This window comes from Pogoniulus pusillus, chromosome 4 (assembly GCF_015220805.1).
Source record: "Pogoniulus pusillus isolate bPogPus1 chromosome 4, bPogPus1.pri, whole genome shotgun sequence".
NCBI classification, from domain to species: Eukaryota; Metazoa; Chordata; class Aves; order Piciformes; family Lybiidae; genus Pogoniulus; species Pogoniulus pusillus.
This window is the reverse complement of record NC_087267.1, coordinates 6,526,090-6,546,136: the sequence shown is the minus strand read 5'-3', so window position 1 is coordinate 6,546,136 and position 20,047 is coordinate 6,526,090. Positions and strand designations below refer to the sequence as shown.

The 20,047-nt window shown below is 46.5% G+C and overlaps 1 protein-coding gene across 2 annotated transcripts; it reads right to left on the bottom strand.

The window, feature by feature from the left end:
* Positions 1–257: 257 nt before the first annotated feature.
* WNT2 (Wnt family member 2) lies at positions 258–17,982 on the bottom strand. Of its 2 annotated transcripts, none has more exons than XM_064142888.1 (5): positions 17,604–17,982; positions 15,944–16,167; positions 11,981–12,258; positions 8,857–9,121; positions 258–487 (listed from the first exon to the last, which is right to left on the bottom strand). In XM_064142888.1, exons 1-5 carry the CDS (start codon positions 17,681–17,683, stop codon positions 258–260), a joined length of 1,077 nt encoding a protein of 358 aa, XP_063998958.1. In that variant the 5' UTR covers positions 17,684–17,982. The 2 variants fall into 2 exon arrangements, with proteins under 2 accessions (XP_063998958.1, XP_063998959.1); XM_064142889.1 differs by lacking the exon at positions 17,604–17,982 and adding an exon at positions 16,274–16,469.
* Between the last annotated feature and the right edge of the window lie 2,065 nt (positions 17,983–20,047).

The window sequence follows — 20,047 nt, the reverse complement described above, 5'->3', positions numbered from 1 at the left end:
CCAAGGAAGCCAGGTGAGAGTTGCATGTTGGTGGAAGACTCCCATAAGTATGCCCTTCCAGAGCTGCATGGGCTTACAGACAGACAACTCTGCAGCAACAGGGTCACGTCGAAATGGGAGGTAAATGCTGCAGTTTGTATTCGTTATTCAGCAGCTCTTGTGCAATGAAAGGCAAACACAAAACTGGCATAGAACTAGAGACCTCAGATGCGTTCCCTGCATGGACCAGGAAGGGCAAAAGCTGTGATGCTTAAGCATCATGTCCGAGAGATCCAGCCAGTGTTCTTTGGCGCTTTGCAGGTGTGAATATCTACCACTTCCAGGCAGTCCTGGCAGCGCACAGCACAGCACCAGTGGAACTTGCACTCGCATTTTGTCATTCTGCTGACGCGGGAGGTGTCGTAGCCTCTCCCACAGCACATGACTTCACAGCTGTCCATGCCACGGGAGGTGTGGTTGCAAACCCGGCCAGCTGTCCCAAGGGACCCTACAAAGGAAGCACAGTACAGATCAGGGGGTGTATTTTAAGGAGAGCCAGAAAGTGCATGAAGATAAGTATGAAACATAATTTGCAAATGTTTTTGTTCCTTCACCTCACCCAGAATCAAGCCAGAGGAATGCCTTTAATTACATAAAGTTGCTCTCAAATTCTCAAATGTATCCTATAAATCAAGTCTGTAAAATGCACCAAATACTTCATGGAGCCCAGAAGCACTCCAACTGTTTGACACTGCTGCTTTGCCCACCCCTGGTGACCATGTCCAGTAGTTCAGTTAGCAGTTGAAGAGTGGCTGCCCTGTGCACTTCTCATCCTGTGAGGTGAGCACCAAGAGTTCTCCTCTTTCTTGATCATGATTAGAAGAAACTAAATTACAGCCTGCTGTGTGCTTGAGTACTGTGTCCAGTTCTGGGCCTGTCAAGTCAAAAAAGATGTTGAGGTGCTGGAACGTGTCCAGAGAAGGGCAACAAAGCTGGTGAGGGGCCTGGAACACAAATCCTATGAGGAGAGGTTGAGGGAGCTGGGGGTGTGCAGCCTAGAGAAGAGGAGGCTCAGGGCTGACCTCATTGCTGGCTACAACTACCTGAAGGGACATTGTAGCCAGGTGGGGGGTGGCCTCTTCTCCCAGGTAACCAGCAATAGAACAAGGGGACACAGTCTCAAGTTGTGCCAGGGTAGGTATAGGCTGGATGTTAGGAAGAAGTTCTTCACAGAGAGTGATTGGCATTGGAATGGGCTGCCCAGGGAGGTGGTGGAGGCACCGTCCCTGGGGGTCTTCAAGAAAAGCCTGGCTGAGGCACTTAGTGCCATGGTCTAGTTGACTGGATAGGGCTGGGTGCTAGGTTGGACTGGATGATCTTGGAGGTCTCTTCCAACCTGGTTCATTCTATGATTCTATGATTCTATGAAAAAGAGGGGTAAGGAAGCTTCCCACACCACTCTGTGTTCTTAAAACTTCTCTGGGTGGTTGAAATGCCTATGCTCAACTCCAGCTCTTCAAGGCATGTCTTAGCCTTAACAACTACTGTACCACCGTACTGAGACACTGCTCTGCTTATCTAACATAAATTTATCTTAGGATACACTTTAGGATCTACAATCACAGCTGTTGACAGAGCATTGCCACCAATCTGAAAACTTTGTGAATCCTCATTGCCTCAGCTAATTTGTTATGTGTTGCTATTGTAGATCAGTTTTAGCTGTGCCCATGAGATCAGTATAGTGCTGGCATTTCCCCTAGACCTAATTGTAGCTCCGTTCTTCTGTTCTTGGCCAAAATGGGATTCCTAAATATTGACCAGGATCATTAAATTAAAACTGGAAACATTTCACAAAGTGTGCTGACAGGTGTACATCGAACATGAACACTTCACCTCCTCAGAAAAACCCCCACAAACCAACAAACATGCAGACATGAATTCAAATTTATACGAGCTAGAATAGCAAATTCATCTCAATAAAACTTAAGCTGTAAATAATCTGTAGTTAGCAAAATCTAAGGTGCATTACTTCTTGTTTTTTCCCCCTATGGTGTACTCGTGGCTTCAACTGCTGACTCAGAGAAGTGTTTCATAGAGTCATGGTTAGAAGGGATCACGAGGAACATCTAGTTCCAACCCCCCCCTGCCATGGGCAGGGACACCCTACCCTAGATCAGACTGTCCAGAGCCTCATCCAGCCTGGCCTTAAACACGTCCAGGGATGGGGCCTCAAGTGCCTCTCTGGACAAGCCATGCCAGGGTCTCGCCATTCTCATGGTGAAGAACTTCCTCCTCACATCCAGTCTGAACCTACCTATCTCCAGCTTTGCTCCATTCCCCCTGCACCTCAGCACACCTCCTGACCAGGAACAGAGCAGGGCTCTGCCACCCAGCTGCTGAGGGTAAAGGTAAAGGGAGATCCCAAGCCCCCCCATGCCTGGCCCAAGAGGGTCTGGCTACATTCCTCAACTGAGGCATAGGCTGGTTTCCATCTCCAAAGTTCTAATTTCCAGATATTTGGGAAACTGCAGAGCAGTGAAGGAGAGCCTAAGTGGGATTATGCCTGCTGATCTCCGCAACAGGGTTTGTCAGGGACTTCACACTTATTTCATCCACTAACAGTCAGGAGCTGGTATCATCTGATGTTGCCCACAACACGACATCAACATTGACTAGGCCTCTGGGAAAGGGACTAAGAATGTGACAAAACACAGTTATAGAAAGGCTTTTTGAGCAACACTGATGCTTTTTGGAAGTTCAAACAGCATCTTCAGCACCTCTGTGGCTTCTCTCATGAGAAAGAAAATGAGCAGTAACAGACAGCAAGCCGCCAGGCAAGTTACTGCACTCCGTAGTGGGCACTCAGACAGCTCAGCAACAAAGACAGCAGAAGACACTAAGGAAAATAAGGCTGAGCTTTCTGATCTTTGCCTGCTAGCTGCAATGCACCTCCTCATCACTTCAGAGGCAGGAGTACATTCTAACTTGTGAAAAGCTTTTGTGCACTGGAATTACCATGCTGATACACAGCACTGTACTTGCAAAAACATCCACAACTTTTAATACTGCCAGCTTTACAGCCCATGCATCAAACCCTTTCTTCCTGATACACACAGTTATTTTCTTAAGCAAACATACAGTAAGTTTAAAAGTATTTTTCCCACTCCTAAAGCACTATGATGTATTTATGGCTTTATAACATGAAATTTTCCCCTTCTGCTTCTACTGATTCAAAATCCAGCTTCAGGCAATGATGATCATTATTTGACTTCCACCTTAAAAAACAAGCAGTGACAATAAATTAGTTTTTACACAGGTGTTTTGTGAGGTAAAAAAAACCAAACAAAACACAGCAACAACAACAAAAAGGAAATAGTGATAAAAAATAGCTCTAAAACTACTTTCTAAATCAAGAAAGATTCTTATGTAATCTATATACAACACTCCAGTACAGCAGGTCCAGAGTAAATCAGAAAGATTCCCATGTAGCATATATACAACACTCAGTACAGCAGGACAAGAGAAATCAGGCAGCACACACCAGAGACATCCTTGTCTGCAGAGGCTGGGATTTCTTAGTCCAGCAACTAGGAGACAACAATGTGCTGATAAAAACATCTTCTCCAGATCCAGTTTAGAGTAAATGTGTATCATAATTTTCACAGCCACTGATAGTTGTTGAAACCTCTGAGCTCCCAGAGGCACTTGGGGCAATTGCACTGCTCCCTTGTTGCATTGTGCTTGGAAGACAGCTGCCGTAGTGGAAGTCATTGCAAGTTCTGCTGTCAGCTTCCACAGGACTGGGACTGCACCCAACACGTTTGCAATGTGCAAACTGGGTGATACAGGCCAAGAAGGTGCACAGGGACTGCCTGTATGCAGCTAACCTCAGTGAGGAGTTTTTGACATACATCAGGATTGATCCTCCTCCATGGGTTACATACCTCGAGTACTAACACATCTTGCCCAACACCAATACTTTGCAGTCTATATTTTGGTTTGCATTTTTCTTTCACTCAGGACTCAGCCTCGTTCATCTCAAAACCGCAGCATATGTGGGGCAGCAAGGGAAATAATCTAATAGGAAAACAAACCTGTGAAGGACCTGAAGCATGTCACCCTCGGCATGTTCCCAGCTCCATGGGCCCACCTGCAGCAGTGTGCATGGAGAGCCAGAGTGTTTTGCACCAGCACACTAGATGTGGAGGAGCCTCAGACACAGTGGCAGCACCCTGTCTGGGGTGCTGGGGTTATGGGAGACAGCCACCACAATCCAGATACACAACCCACACTCTATGTGCAGGCAGAGGCAGTGACACAGTTCACTGGGACCATGTCAGTGTCAGAAGAAAGCTACAGATGACTTGAAGCACATGGCACAGGGGTTTGTAGCAGCCTGAGACCATCTACGTGCAGACATGACCTGCCTTTTGCTCTACGACCTTAACACTCCTGAAGCCTTGCTGCAACTACAACAGTTGGAAAGAGTCAACACACACTCACCAATGCCCATCACCTCCACCTTGGTGTCTACGCTTGGGGACACAACCGCTCTACTCCATACGTATCACCACAATACATGTAGCTAAGCTCAGCTTGCTCTGACAATTTGTTAGGATTGGCCCTGCAGGCAGAGGCTTTACTCAAACATTGCTTTTTGGATGCCCCATACCAACTAAGTTTCAACAAATCTCTTTCAAAATGGGAGGTTGTGCAGTAAGACATGATGTGGCTTTAATGGTCCTTGTGAACAGTAGCCTGTAACAAAGTCTCAGCCAGTAAGCTGACAATGCCCACACTACCAATGTCCAAGGTTTAACTCTGAAGCAGTCTCTCCTTGTCCACCCATACATTCAGAACATGATAAACCTGCAACAGCTTTCAATCAGCCTGGCCTATGTGGATGGTCAATTAGCAGTCACAGAAACATAGAATGCACTGGGTTGGAAGGGACCATTACAAGTCATCTAGTTCAACTCCCCTGCAGTAAGCAGGAGCATCACCAACCACATTGGGTTGCTCAACCTTTCAAAACTTATCAGCAGCTTATAAGCACACAAGCAAGAAGGTTTTTTAGAGCATTTTGGAAGTGAAGTTACACATTCAGGGTAAGACAGTGCACACGTGACAAGGGGACTGCCACTTGTGTAGTCATCACTTTGGTTCTCTTTACAGCTTTATCACTTCTAGCAGGTCTCTCTCCCTGCATAGAATCATAGAATCAGCCAGGTTGGAAGGGATCTCCAAGATCAGCCAGTCCAACCTAGCACCCAGCCCTAGCCAGTCATCTAGACCATGGCACTAAGTGCCTCATCCAGGCTTTTCTTGAACATTCCCAGGGACAGTGCCTCCACCACCTCCCTGGGCAGCCCATTCCAATGCCAATCACTCTCTCTGGGAAGAAATTCCTCCTAACATCCAGCCTATACTTCCCTGGCACAACTTGAGACTGTGTTCCCTTGTTCTAATGCTGGTTGCCTGGGAGAAGAGGCCATCCCCCACCTGGCTACAATGTCCCTTCAGGTAGTTGTAGACAGCAATGAGGCCACCTCTGAGCCTCCTCTTCTCTCCAGGCTAAACAACCCCAGCTCCCTCAGCCTCTCCTCATAGGGTTTGTGTTCCAGGCCCCTCACCAGCTTTGTCACCCTTCTCTGGACACTTCCAGCACCTCAACATCTCTCTTGAATTGAGGGGCCCAGAACTGGACACAGTACTCAAGGTGTGGCGAGCTGAAAAATGACAATGATAATATAAAGGAAGGCCATACGAAGTGCAGCAAAATTTGTTAAGTTTGTGACAAGATTTTTGAAAGCCCCCTGGGATGTCCTACCTCTGTTTCTATCAAATTACAAGCACAAAATTGTGAGTAAAAATTATTTTAGTATCTATGTGAGCAGAGTTAAGTGAATTCTGAACACTTCCCAAAAATCTTTTGATTCTTCCAGAAAAGTCATGAAATCTTAACCCAGACAGAGGCGACTGAGTTGTTATCTTCTCTTGTTAATGATTTGCTATTAGTGATTTTCTCTCCTGAAAGCATTGACTCCCCTTGTCCTTCCTGGAAAAAACAATCAATCAATCAAACAAACCAACACTTTTCACATTGTGGGTGTGATCCATGTGTGTATGTCCAGCTGGCTCCCTGAGACTGCCATCATTTAAAGCTCCAATGGCAGAAAACAATGTATATAGTTTTTTTTGGATAGGCTGTTGATGATTACCTTTAATTTACTGGTTAATATGTGTTAGCACACCAAAGACACAGAGGACACTGGCTTAGCTGCTTTACAGTTGGTTCAAGTTGTGCCACTTCATACAATTACTCTGGGAATCCTTCACTCAGTCCCAATACTAACCACTCCCCATGTATGTATTTCCCCCTGAGCACTAACTTACTTGAATTGCCTGGAGAATGAAAAGTAGAACTGTGTTCAAGGACACATTAAAGCACTATGGTATTAGGTTTAGCTGACACTAAGGATGCTCCCCACATCCACAATCTCACTCATTTTCCAGTCATTAACAGGGTTGATGCTCTGGAGCACTCATCAGAGAAAACTAAAGGTAATAAAGGAAAAAATGCTGCGCAGCTGCCAAAATTGCCTCTCTCGAAGCCAGATCAGTTTTAGTTCATCTGATACTCGCTTTGCTTCATGCAAGCAGCAGGGCATCCCACACCCTGATAAAGGTTTACTGCAGCTTGCCAAAAATGTGCTCTTCCAAACAGCCACATTCTCTGAATTCTGGGCAGCAAAGTAACACCACCTCAACCACAGCCTTATCTTGAGCTGAGCCAAAGTATGCGTCAGACTCTGCCATCCCTGGGCAGGCTTGACAGCGTCAGGAAAGAGCACGTAATACACCATGGCAAAAAATGCCTGCTCTCCTCCACGATAACCAGACTGGCAGATAAGATGAGGCTTAGCACAAAGAGATTATTAAATGGCTCATTGACACAGAAAGGGGTCGTGTACAGGTTCTCATTCTGGGGGGAAAGAAATAATTTTTTTTTCAATGAATGAGGCAACTTCAAGAGACAAGGTTTTGAATAAACCCTGGTCTGTAAAGTTAGCCTCTGCACAATGCCACAATATGACCAGTTATCCACTTGGATTCAAGTACTAGGCTTCACAATATTCAGTGAACAAGCTGTGCTTGTGCAGGGAATAAGCATCACCTGCAAAAGCCATAAATAACATTTATAATTACCTTGACTACTCAATGAACCAGAAACACTGCACAACATAAGTGCACTGGATGAAATTCTGGGCTCACTGAAGTCAACAGTACATGACCAGGATTTCACATATTGTTCTTATTTAAGTACAATTGTTTTGTAATGCTTATTCCAAATAAACTTGGACTGTAAATAGGCAGCAGTGCCAAAAAAAGTTGATCTCCTTTGCTATCCAGATACTTATGGATATGTCATACCGGGTGCAATCTGGTACAATATACAACCCATTAATGAGTTCCACAACATCTTTCATACATTACTCAGTCTGTCTCTCTTTTGCAAAATTTCTGGTTTTCTAGTTTCTAGCTTTTAATTGCCACATCAGGAAATACTATACATGGGTCAAGAACCTCTAAGCAGGATTCCTGGAGCTTGGCAGTGCCTTGAGTCCTGTAGCACTGTTAAGTGTGTTCCTATTGAAATCTCTGAAAACAGAAAGATTCTACATTAATAGCAGCCCTGAAACTTTACCTCTTCCCACTAGGGCTGGCATATCACTTCAGAAAACATGACAGTTATTATGGATGGAGCCAACATTGTCTCTAAGCAGGATTAAACAGCTGTGTCAACTGATGCGGTGTGTCACCTGGTGCAGTGTGCTGTGCCACATCAACCTCAATTCTTTCATCCACCTGCACATCCCCCAGCTTTCTCTCACCATATTACCATCAGCTGCATAGACTGCTAGAGGCACAGTTTGCAGCAAGCTGCTGAATTTCCTACCTTACCAATAAATGGGCAGAGGCTCTTTAGTCTGAAAAAGAGGAGCTGCTCATCGCTGTCTACAGACACCTGAAAGGATGTTGTGGAGCAGTTGGTGCTGTTCTCATGGGTAATTAGTGATAGAGCAAGAAAGAATGGTCTCAAGCTGTGACTGAGTAGGTTTAGACTGGACATTAGGGAAAAAACTTTCAAAGAAACAGTGGACAGGCATTGCAATGGGCTGCTCAGGGAAGCGGTTGAGTCACCAACCCTAGTTATGTTTAAAAGTCGTTTGGATGTGGTGCTTGGGGATATGGTTCAAGGTGAACCTTGTAGAGTAGGGTTATTGGTTGGGCTTGGTGATCCTGAGGGTCTTTTCCAACCTGGATGTTTCTTTGATTCTGTCTACAACTAAGAGGTCCATGGTCTACAGTGAGCTGGGGGAAATGTGCAGATAAAGGAGCACCTCTGGTCTCTTGTATATCTGCAACATCAGCGTAACTATATGAAAGAGAAGCAATGCAACAGGAGGTGACTTCATGGGGACATCAAGGGACTCTAAGTCGATCTAGTTACCTTTGGCAACTCTGGCGTAAGCTGTGTGATACAAGCATGTGTAGCGTATGGAGCTGCCTCCAAAGCATAACTCAAACTTGTCCTAAAAGCAGCTTTTGCCTTGCAGCATCTCCAGGGTTCCATGGCATCTGGAAGAAACTGCTGAATTTTATTAGAACAACTGGCTGTTGTACACTTAGGGATATCAAAGAGCTATTGCTCTTGTACAGAACTGTCCTTCCAAAACAGCTTTTTGCCCGTTTTCTGATGGTTACATGAATAGATATTTATGCACACACACATACAATAATAATGACAATGTTTTACCTTCAAAGTGCAAATGTCTGAAATAAAACCATTCACATATAAGGATAGAGGCTTACCTACATCCCTGTCCCTGATACAGTAGTCTGGAGAGCTTTCAAAGTATACCAGGTCATTCTTAGTTGGCTTCTTAAATCTCTTATTAGCCACAGTGAAACCTGTGCCATCTTGATTCATGACCACCTGAATTGCTCCATTGTATTTCTTCCACAGATAATCTCCTGTTCTCCTGAAGTCTGCCATGGCCAGCCAACAGGTCCTTAGAGTGCATGATCCACTCACACCGTGACATTTGCACTCCTGTTTCAAAAACCTCTTCACAGCCTGTTTAGAAATGCAGTAAAATACACACAGGTAAAGCAAACTGTGATGTGCTCCTCAGCCCTTTTCCATTCACCCTGTAATGCCAGGCTTGCAAACGGGTCTCCAAAGCACGGTCTGTAGTGACACCCACTGGTAGCATGAAGTCATCCCCACGTGGTTGGTCTGTGCTGGTTGCTTGACTCCACCATAAATGCAATCCTCTGACTGGTGGGCTTACCTTCTTTGTTCCTGTCAGTCATCTCGAGGACCAAGACGGTCCATAAAGCTAAGATACAGACTGGACAGGAGGAAACGATCTGGGAAATGGATAGAATCACTCTGCCTATTGGTAGGTGAAGGTACTCCCATTACCCACTGCGCCAGCTAAAGTAGCTTCATGTTAAGCCTATCTGGCCCACCTTCATGAAGCTACCCTTTGCCCTGAATACTGTTTCAAATGTTGCTCAGAAATTCAGAGGCATTTTATACTTAGCTGCTCTTACAGAGACTGTGCAAAGCATCATACCTGGGGCTAGGCATCAGATCTGCATCTGGAACTTCATTCTGGATAGCTTAAACGCCACTCTGGTTTAATCTCAGATATTTAAGCTATCTGCATGATGTTGGACAACAACAGATGGGTTCACATACAATAAATCATTCACCCCTAATTCTGGAGATATGGATATTTGATCTATAAATGCTATGCCTGAAGGGTTCAAGAAAAAGGAACATTTTTCAATGTGTACAGGAGGAACAGCATGACAGGAGGGAGGTAAGAAAGAGGAAAGATCTGCGGCTGCAAGTGAGGCTAACATACAGCAGGGCAGCATTTTCCAGCAAGTACTTAGTAATAAAGCAAGAATGTACTAGAAAACCAAAGTACTTGAGATTTTCTTTCCAACTTGTAAACAATAGGACTACTTCAAAGAAGTCACTGACATTCCCACAGCCCCACTTCCTTGCCAATGCTATTATCACAAAACAGGGATTCAAGCAGATGCTTGGTTTTAATCATCTGAGCAGAATACTTATACATTTAAGACAATTTGCTGTAACAGTGGAAGAAGCCCAGAGGAATGCAGGACTTTTGCTTTGTCAGTGATGTTCCCATGGGACACACAGCATATTGTTTATTATGAGTCATGTGAGAATATTATAAATATTTATTCTATGTATTTTTTAATTACTAAAATATCAATAGTCTAGTTTTGAAAGAAATATACTGACACCCTTCTTTGGGGGTAAGAAAAAGCTCTGGGACCACCTGGTCTTACCCAGACCTGAATGCCAGGCTTGTGAGTGGGCTGAAACAGAGAAATCTCTGGAAGTTAAACCTGTGCTGTGGCACAGCAGGTACAAGCCAGCATGCCTTTCTGTAAAGTGAGTCTTAGGGCACATGGGAAGGTGCTGATTATTTTTTAATTACACTGATTAAAGTCTCTTGGCCTTTTCTAAAAACCCTACCTGCTTACCAATACTGCCTTATTATTCAGCATCTGTTTAAATTTCAAAAGGCACTCGGCTGTCGCAGGAAGTGCTTCTCAGCATGGAGCTGTTTTATGTCTCTAAAGCCTTTGCTCGTGTTGCAGACTGCAGTTTCATTTGGACAATAAAGTAAATGCAGCCATAGCACTGCAGATGCCTGTCACTGATCCGCATAGCCTCACCTGTCTATACTGCATGCTAATTACACCTGCTGGTAATGAACAGCATGAGGAAAGATGCTGAAGGAGAAGTATTTATCAGAAAAAATCACTTTATCATATCACACACACACAGTATCATATCACACAGTATCATCAGGGTTGGAAGAGACCTCACAGATCATCAAGTCCAACCCTTTACCACAGAGCTCAAGGCTAGACCATGGCACTTTCTTGCAGTACAACCCATTAAAATTGAATCTTTTCTTCTAGTAAGAGCTACTTAATATAGAGCTAGTTAATATAGAATTATTTCACATCCTACTGAATATATGCTGAAGAAAACTAAAGACAAGAAGCAAGAAGTGCCTACAAATCATTTTAGAAGTGCCTAGTCTAGCACCACAAAATATTTTTGTATATTATTTCAGGTGTTGTGGATATAGCAAATTTTGGATATGTTCTGAACAGTGAAACAGTAATTTCCAGTTTCATCTACTATTCTTGCTATTCACAGCTCCCACCACAAAATATTAGTGCCCTTACACCAGCAGTGGGCAATACACCCACTAACAACTCCCACTCACCCACAAGAAAAAAAGTAAATACTTTTTTTGTTGAACTTCAGGAATGGTGTTTTCACACAGTGTTTAGAAAAGGGATTTGTTTAGAGCATGTCATGCCCCAAGGCCAATGCCTCTTGCAGGGATGTGTATTTTGAATTTATTTTGTTTAGAAGTGAAATAATTGCACTTTATCTCTGCTCATTTTGTGTTTAGGTCTATCTTACACATATAGGAATGGATGGGATGGTTTTTTTCTCCCACGTGTTTTCAACTTGCTCTTTAACAGTCAAGCCTGTTCTTCAGCGTGGTCTTCAGCTTCCCCTAAGAACTTCTATTCTATATGAAACAGAAGTAAAACTCCATATATAAGCACTAGGCTCAAAAGAAAACCTCCATCCAAACTGATCCTGCAATGATTTGGGCTGGTTCTGAACTTCCCACACATGGAGCCACTGCACTGACTCCAATAGAAGCACCATTATGCAACTGCTATCAGTCTGCGTGCAGATCTCTGCCACACTGAACTCCCCGTGGGACAGAAATAGCACCTCAGGCTCTACTCATTCCATACTTCATCCTAACTTCTGAAATCAGTCAGCTCAGGACAAATATTACCTGCCTCAGACCCGTGAGAGGTATCTGAGGGCATCTGTTGAAAGGATACCCACCTTCCTTCCAGCTCTGTTGTTGTGAAGGTTCATCAGTGCTCTTGCATCTTTTCCTTTCCGTTCTTTGGCATCCACAAAGGCTCTGGCAAATTTAATGCCATAGTCAATGTTATCGCTGCAGCCACCCCAGTCAAAATGGCCCTTGCCGTCCTTGGCAGAGCCTTTCCTCTTGGGATCACAGGAGCAGGACTTCAGCTCCCCTTGGCTACATGCCCTGGTGATGGCAAAAACAACTCCAGCAGAGGAGATAGCATGTACAAAAGCAGATTCCCGACTACCTGAAAGAAACCAAAAAATTGCTTTAAAAACCCACTGTGGTAGTTTGTTTGTGTGGCTACCCTAACTCCAGCCACTTAGCCTGGACTTTCTTGCTGAGCAAAAGATAAAACTGGGCTGAAATCACACAAATACACATTCCCTGGAGCCAGAATTAGTCATAGCTCAAACTTGGACCCCTCCCTGGTAAAGGCTCATCAATACAGACTGAGAGCTGGAGAGATGAAATATTCGGTTCTGATACTGATTAATAAATACACTTTCACAGGTCTGTTGTTCTGCTCAGATACGTGAAGAGGACAGCTGCTATTGCTATCACGTTTCACAGATTCAGAAAAATAAATGAAGTGCTATCTCAGAGATAGGTTTAAGAAATTGTTAAAGAGGGACATGGGAACAACACATATGTTGCAAAACACTGCAAATAACTTTAGCTTTTCCTCTTTGAGGTACTTGGAATAAACTTGCCTGCTCAAAAGGCAGCAGGGAGAAATCTTGGGTGTTATGTTCTGAAAATAAGTTTAGGTTTTCTCCCTAGAACCAAGCCCAGTAACCATAATCCACACAAACAAGTTCCATTAAATCAATGGCACTGTTTGTGTCATGCCTGAAGCAGGATTTGGCTCGGCAGCTCTGACTTCTACACACCAGCTGCTTGGGCAGTCTTCCCTTCTCTTAACTAAGATATTTTATTATAACAACATGATTTCTAAAATATGCCTACTCTTGCATTATCAGGTACATATTTCAAGGTAGCAATTGCTTAAGTTTACTTAAAGGTATAGTAATTTATGATAGAAAGCTATGTTTTATTGGCACAACTCTATTTCTGGTAATGGAGTTTTTAGCATGGAAAGAGTGAGATGCAGATTTTCATGCAGTATCTAAGACCATGAGCAGTGAAAAAGACCTATTTGGAGGACTTGTAAGCTTTCAGCCACCTTAGCACAGTAAAGCAGGACCCACAAGAGGGAATGTTATCTGATGATGATGTTATACGAACCTGTTGCAGGGGCAGCATTAGGCCCTAGAACTTAACTATTTATTGTTTCTATTCCAGTAGCAATGGACACTGTGCAAAAACCTTTGGCAAATGGCAACTAAATGCTTGCAAAGCCTGGGGGGTTTGGATGACACATCAGAAGGCTGTGAGATGTGGCCAGGCTGGAGAGTTGTGCAGAGAGGAACGTAATGAAATTCAGCAAGTGTAGAGGTCTACACTTGGAAAATAATAACCCCATGCACCAGTGCAGGTTAGGGGCTGACCTGCTGGAAAGCAACTCCACAGACAAGGACCTTGGAATCCTGGGTGGACTGTAAATTGACCATGAGAGCAATGTGCCCTTGTGGCCAAGAGGGCCAGTGGTATTCTAGGGTGCTTTAAGAAGAGTGTAGCCAGCAGGCTGAGGGAGGTTCTCCTCCCACTCTGCCCTAGTGAAGACTCATCTGGAGTACTGTGCCCAGTTCTGGGCTCCCCAGCTCAAGAGACAAGGGACTACTGGAAAGAGTCCAATGGAGAGCCACAAGGATGATTAGGAGACTGGAGCATGTCTCTTACAAGGAAAGGCTGAGAGACCTGGGGCTGTTAAGCCTGGAGAAGGCTGAGAGCATGTCCAATCAACGTTTACAAATACATTAAGGGTGAATGTCAAGCAGACAGACCAGTATCCTTCCACTGGTGCTTAATGATAGAACAAGCAGCAATGGACACACAGTAAGCTCCATCTCAGCATGAGGTAAAATCTTACTGTGAGTCTGACAGACCACCCGAACAGGCTGTTCCAAGAGGTTGTGGACTCTCCTTCTCTGGGTGCTTTCAAAACGTGTTCCTGTGCAACCTGCCCTAGATGAACTTGCTCTGGCAGGGAGGTTGGCCTAGATGATCTCTAGAGGACACTCCAACCCCTCTATCATTCTGTATTTCTGTGAACCCTGCCTTCCCTTCACTGCCTGCAAAATCAAGCAGGAGACATCACAGCCTGCAGACAAATCATGTTCTTCTGAAAACTTACTTTGGAGAAAATGTATTCAGAAACATCAAAACATCAGAAGAAGTGCTACTGAAAAAGAAATACTTGATGTTGTTGGAAGATTATAAATGTTTCATCTGAGCTCATTAAACTAATCAAAAACATTTCATTTAAAATCACAGCAATATCAAGCTCAGTCTCAGTGTAGAGCTCAGAAGCCTGATGCCTTAATTCTGTCCCATGAGCTAAGACTGAAGATCTGACTTTCGGAAAAATTGCATTTTTACTGTTTTATGAAATAGCCTCATCAGAATTAGGCCATGCTCTGCCAGACGTATTTTCCTGAATGCCAAACCTCATTGAAAACCTCAGCTGATGAATGATGTCACTGGTTACTCAAAAATAATTGCTGAGGGAAGATGAAGCCAGTTACAGGAACAAAATGCTTAGCAGTAGTGGAGTCTGGTACCAATGAATGAAATCGCACTGCTTGGGTCAGTATGTTCAGTGCCATGTAACCTCTTCCCCATTCCCACTACAGGGACAATAGCTTTGGGGTACTTTCATTCTCCACTCTCTGAGAGGCTGTCTCAGATAGTACTTGTGACATCACAGGGACACAAGTGCCAGGGCAGGGTCAGTCCCACCACCTGCGCACCACAGCTGTGTGCCCAGGTGTGCCATGAGGTGAAAAAAGATGCAGTTTAGAAGAACCACAGTACATTTATCACTCGATTAGGGACACCTTGGCATGCTAATAGATCTCAGATCACCCTTTGGATCAAATGGAACAAGCTTCCTGAAAATGCCTTAATCCAACATTTAGGTGGTAACAACACCCTGCTTAACCATCCTGTGCTCAGGATGAGAAGCACATTTTAGCACCTATCTGCTCAGGGTCTGTACAAGTCTGGCTCACCTCTATCAAATATGTCCTTGCTTATCTCTCCCAGAGACCGACTTGAGGGACCAGTTGCTGCAGCACCTGCAGAGGGCTAAGGGCCCAGAAGGCAGCACTGCCCCAGCACAGGGGTAGACCCCACGCCTCACAAGCAGCACTGCACCTGCTGCTGCACTTCCCCAGGGAAATGCTCCATTGGGAACTGGCCTGCAGAAGGAGTTGCTGTTTCCCATTCCAGGACACTGGGATGCCCCTCCCTCTGTGCACCAGCCTGCCTAGCCAGACTGGTCTGTACTGGAAAGCCCTCTGTTCGACTACTGCATCCTTGTGCCTCAGCTTGGGGTTCATTATGCACCAAAAAATGCTAAGTTTGGAACAGCAGGAGCAGCCCCTAATATGCCAGAATCCCCTTCCTACACCTTGTTCGTGTCTTTCTGCTCTGGTGCAGGTTTTTAAACAAATCAGCATGTTTCATTCTTGCATGTGCAGTCCTGCCAACTGAGAGACCCCAGCACGGTTTTGCATTTCCCTTCCCCTTCCTCCTGAAATGTAAAACGAAGCTTCACTGCTCTAGGAACAGGGGTAACAGGACGAGGGCCATCGCACGCCGTTGCTGTCCCAGTGTCAGGGACTGCCCGGCCATGCCAAGCACCAGCACTGACCGTCTCTAAACCCCTTTAACCCTTTCATCGACTCTCCGAAAACCCCTTGGACGCGGGGAGGTGGAACCGCGGCGAGAGCCGTGAGGGAGGGGCTGCTCGCCACACCCAGTCCCGCCTGTCCACGCCCCACCGCACACCGCCCCGCCGGACTCACTGCGTGACACGACGCGGCCGAGAAGGCGTTGTCCCCGCTCCAGGGCGTTGCAGTCCCAGCGGTGCCGGCGAAATTGATGCTGGCACTCGGCCGTCCAGGCAGCCACTCCGCGGCCGATGGAAAGCATGGCCTCAGGGTGCCGTCGACACAGCTGCCGCTGCCGGCTCACCAGGCCCGGTACGTTGTCGCACATCACCCGCGACGAGCCCACGGCCCCCATGTACCTGTGGGAGGGGAGGCGTAGGGCAGCGCCGGGGGCCCACGGCCACCCCCGGGCCCTCGTCCGGACGAGAGAGGTCTTCATCGCCCCGTCTGCAGGCTGGAGCCTACCTCTGGCGGACCCAGAGCTGTCTTTTTGGTAGAAATCCTTTAAAATTAACCCTGCTGCTGTGGTTTTAATAACGTGAAACGTTTAGGAGAACCCCAAATCTTGCTATTACAGAGCCGTGCAGTACTTAAGAGAAAACGAAAACCAGTGAAGCAAAAACCAGCAAAACTTGACAAAAAATAAATTACATCATCATCTGTACCCAGATGGTCTCTATTACTCCTGAAATGTTTCGAAAGGTACCTTTTATAAAACCCAAACTGCCATCGGTGTCTTCTGAAGGGATCAAACAGAAGAAAATGTCACTTTCTTGTATTTTCATTATTTTACACGACCATAAAATTGTTAAGACCGTGGCTCAATAAAACCCCCACCAAAACAAAAAGCGTGTTCTAAGTGGCAGTTAAAAGACACCATGACAAAAAGCCATGACAATAAATAATGTTTATACGGCTAAGGACACAATCATTTTACTAAAATGTGCTCCGTCTACTATGTCAGGCTTTGATCCCACCTCTGCCAGTGTCAAGGTTAAATGTGCTCCCCAGGTTTTATAAGAAGTAGTTTAACCCCTCTTCTACGCCAAGACTTTCCAGTCTGGGCTTGGTTAGGGTCCCCAATTTGAAGAGAGGTTTGTGTTTCCAATTCAACCCGTGACACGGACCCGTTTTGCAGCTCCCTTAGACGCCCCGCATAGATCAGGTATCGTTTAAAGTCGGGTGCCGCGCTGCCCACGGGCTTTCCGCCCTTTGCATTTAGCAGCGAGGCGAGGAGAAGCTTTGGAGGAGGGAGGGGCTGGGGAGGACGAGGGAGGAGGGAAAAAAAAAATCATTAACAGTAAAAGAAATTGCCTGCTGTATTCAATTCCCAGCGCCGCCGGGGCGCGGAGAGCTGGCTGCCAGCCGCTGCGCTACATCCGCGCCCCTCGGGCGTGTTCCACGCAGCCTGCCCTCCTCCCACTCCCTCAGGCAGCCCCGCCGCTCCCGGGAAGCGCCGTCCGGGCGGTGCACTGCGGTCCCACCGGGACAAGCCGGGCAGGAGGTGTCCCTCCGCACTCCTCAGTCCTCCTGACAGCCCCGCTTAGCCTCCGCAGCACCTTATTCTCGTGCGGAGGAGCCCGGGGAGCAGGAACAGGCAGGAGAAGGAGATGCTAAGACCGTCTAAACCCGCTGCTTTATTGTCGGGCTTTCTGGTCCGGAGCGGCTGGCAGCGGCGAGATCCGCCTGTACGAGCCTGAGAGGGAGAGGCTTCCCCACGCTTCCCTAACTTACAATTAATCCGACCCCACCTTCCCCAAGAGCAAATAAAAATTCCTGGAATTGCACATCTTACCACCATGAGGAGGTGACTGGTGGGGTCGCCCAGACCAAGACCAGAGGAAGAGACCACCAGATCCCAGAGAGAAAGTTCATGTTAGAAACGCTTTGGTCCACATCAGGTCAGTCGCGAGGGGAGGAAGAAATCCCATGGAGCAACAATGACCGGCAGAAGCAAACGCACCTTGAGGGCTTCTTTTTTCCCTTGGATCAAGCGCCTCCGCATCCCCCGCACGGCCGCGTGGTTTGTTTCTCCCTTCTCAGGCTGCGGGGTATGGCGCTCGGTGCATCACTCCGGGTTCCACCAAATCGTTCAGGACAAGGAGCTCAGCCCCGCGCCTATCCTTCATCTTTGCTCTGATCCAGCTCTTCCCTGCAGTCACCGCGAAGCTCAGGGGCTGATGTGGGCTGCTCACAGGCTGGGTGGGTTCTGCTTTGGTCGGGGTTGGTTTGTTGTTTTTTTTTTTCTTTCCCCTCTCAAACTCTGATGGATGAAATGATGTCAAGAGACACTGGGGGAAGAGGAGGAGGTAACACCTCTGATTAGGCAAGGAATCCCGAGGAGCCAGTTACTTTCCAATAACCCTACAAGCAGACGATTCAAACACCAGCAGATGCTACGCGACCTGCTGCGAGCCCCCGGCGGCGCCCACCCCGGCTGCTGAAGCCCCGCTCACTTGGCACCTCCCGGGATTTGACAGGACGACGCTGCACCGCCCGCTGCGCACACCGAACACAGACCCAAATCGCAGCAAGGCTGCGACCCGGCCCCGTCACCTCGCCTCTCCTCGGGGCACCACACCTCCTGCGCGGACCCTCCGCAGGCACCGACACTGCCCTGCCCAAGCCTTGTTGCCTCTTCCCGCCCGGTGAGCTCCAGCGGGATAGAGGAGGGCTACGTGACCCACTGCGGCACAGAAAGCACTGGGGGCGGGAGGGGAGGAAGGAACCCCACGGCCGCTCCCCCTGCCTGAGCAGCGTGGGGAGCAGCCGAGAGCGGCCGTGGCAGGGAGCGACTGTGGCAGGGAGCGGGGCCGTGCAGCAAATACAAGAACAAGGATTTTAACAACATTTTAACTTGGACTCAGCGCTGTAAGGCAAATACAGAGTAGGAGATAAACCAAACAAGGAACCATGGTCCACAAGACAGAGATGCCTCGGCTCCAAGTCAGCCGTTGGCGGCTGTAACAAACTGGGTGTAACTTGCTGGGTGCAAGGAGATCCGTTCTTTAGGCACCACATTACAGCCACGATTGTGTGCAGAGAAGACATCAGTCTTCCAGGCTGTTGCTCAGTATTACTTCAGGAGATTACATAGAACCAGGTGTAAGAATGTAGTGTTTCAGAAAGAAACTGCATCAAGTTTTGAAGTGGCATTAACCTATTTATCAATTCAGCTTGAAAATCAAACCAAAACAAAAATCACCAATAAGCAAAAACCACAAACAAAACCCCAAACAACCAAAACCCAACACACACACACACACACATATGCCACCACCGCAATACCAGAAAAGCTTTTGGCTGCAAAGATTTGGGATTAAGGGCAACTGAAACTTGGCACACACTACTGCTTCTCCCGCAGCTGCCCGGAGGCAGCTACAATTCCAGTCACTAACTCAAGCAGCTCTTAAAAGCAAGACATGAGCGCTCAACACCTATTTGGCATCATCAGCATGAAAAAAACACAACACAATTTTCAGATGCTGGCTCAATAGCAGGGGAGAAAAACACCAGGGCGATGACAGGAAGTTCAAGTCATATTTTAGACCTCTCTGAAGAGAAGCTACAGTTCTCCCTGCTGCCAGCCTTCATAGGTTTGCAACAATAAATACTTTTTTTCCCTAAGATATCTTTCTGTACTAACAGGACCTCCTTCACTCATGCCAATTGCGACTCGTGAACATTGCCCTCTTCCTCTCGAAGATAGTCACTGCATCGGTCCAGCTTTACTGTCATCCAGATTCCTTCTCCAAGCCCTACACTCTGCGCTGACCTTAAATGAATTCACCTTGGATTACTTTTCTCCATTAACCGCACTCTTGTTATACAGAATGAACAAGGCTGGAAGGTGACTGTATCAGGGTCGCATGGCAAGGTTTAAGTACTGAGCAGGCTACAGAGGTGCCTCCTGTGAGAAGCTGTAGCTTCCCTTCTGATGGAGCCAATGCAAGCTGGCTCCAAGATGGACCTACCAAAGGCCAAGGCTGAGCCAGTTAGTAATGGTAGTAGCACCTCTGGGATAACATATTTACGGAGAAAAGAACCCAGCACATGCTACAGAACAGCAGATGGAGGAGTGATAAAAATATGAGAGCAAGAGCACTGCAGACACCAAGATCTCCAGAGAAAGAGACTCCACAACTTCTATGGGCAGCATATTCCAGTGCTCTGTCAAATTTAAAGAAGTTTTTCCTTAAGTTAAAGTGAAACCTCCTGTGTTCTAGTTTGTACCTGCTG

Coding starts and splice junctions, on each gene's coding strand:
- WNT2 (XM_064142888.1), bottom strand. CDS start 17,683: ATGAACTTTCTCTCTGGGATCTGGTGGTCTCTTCCTCTGGTCTTGGTC. Junction 12,259..15,943: donor CGGCCGCGTCGTGTCACGCA/GTGAGTCCGGCG, acceptor GGTTTCTTTCAG/GTAGTCGGGAATCTGCTTTT. Junction 488..8,856: donor TATCAGGGACAGGGATGTAG/GTAAGCCTCTAT, acceptor CTTCCTTTGTAG/GGTCCCTTGGGACAGCTGGC.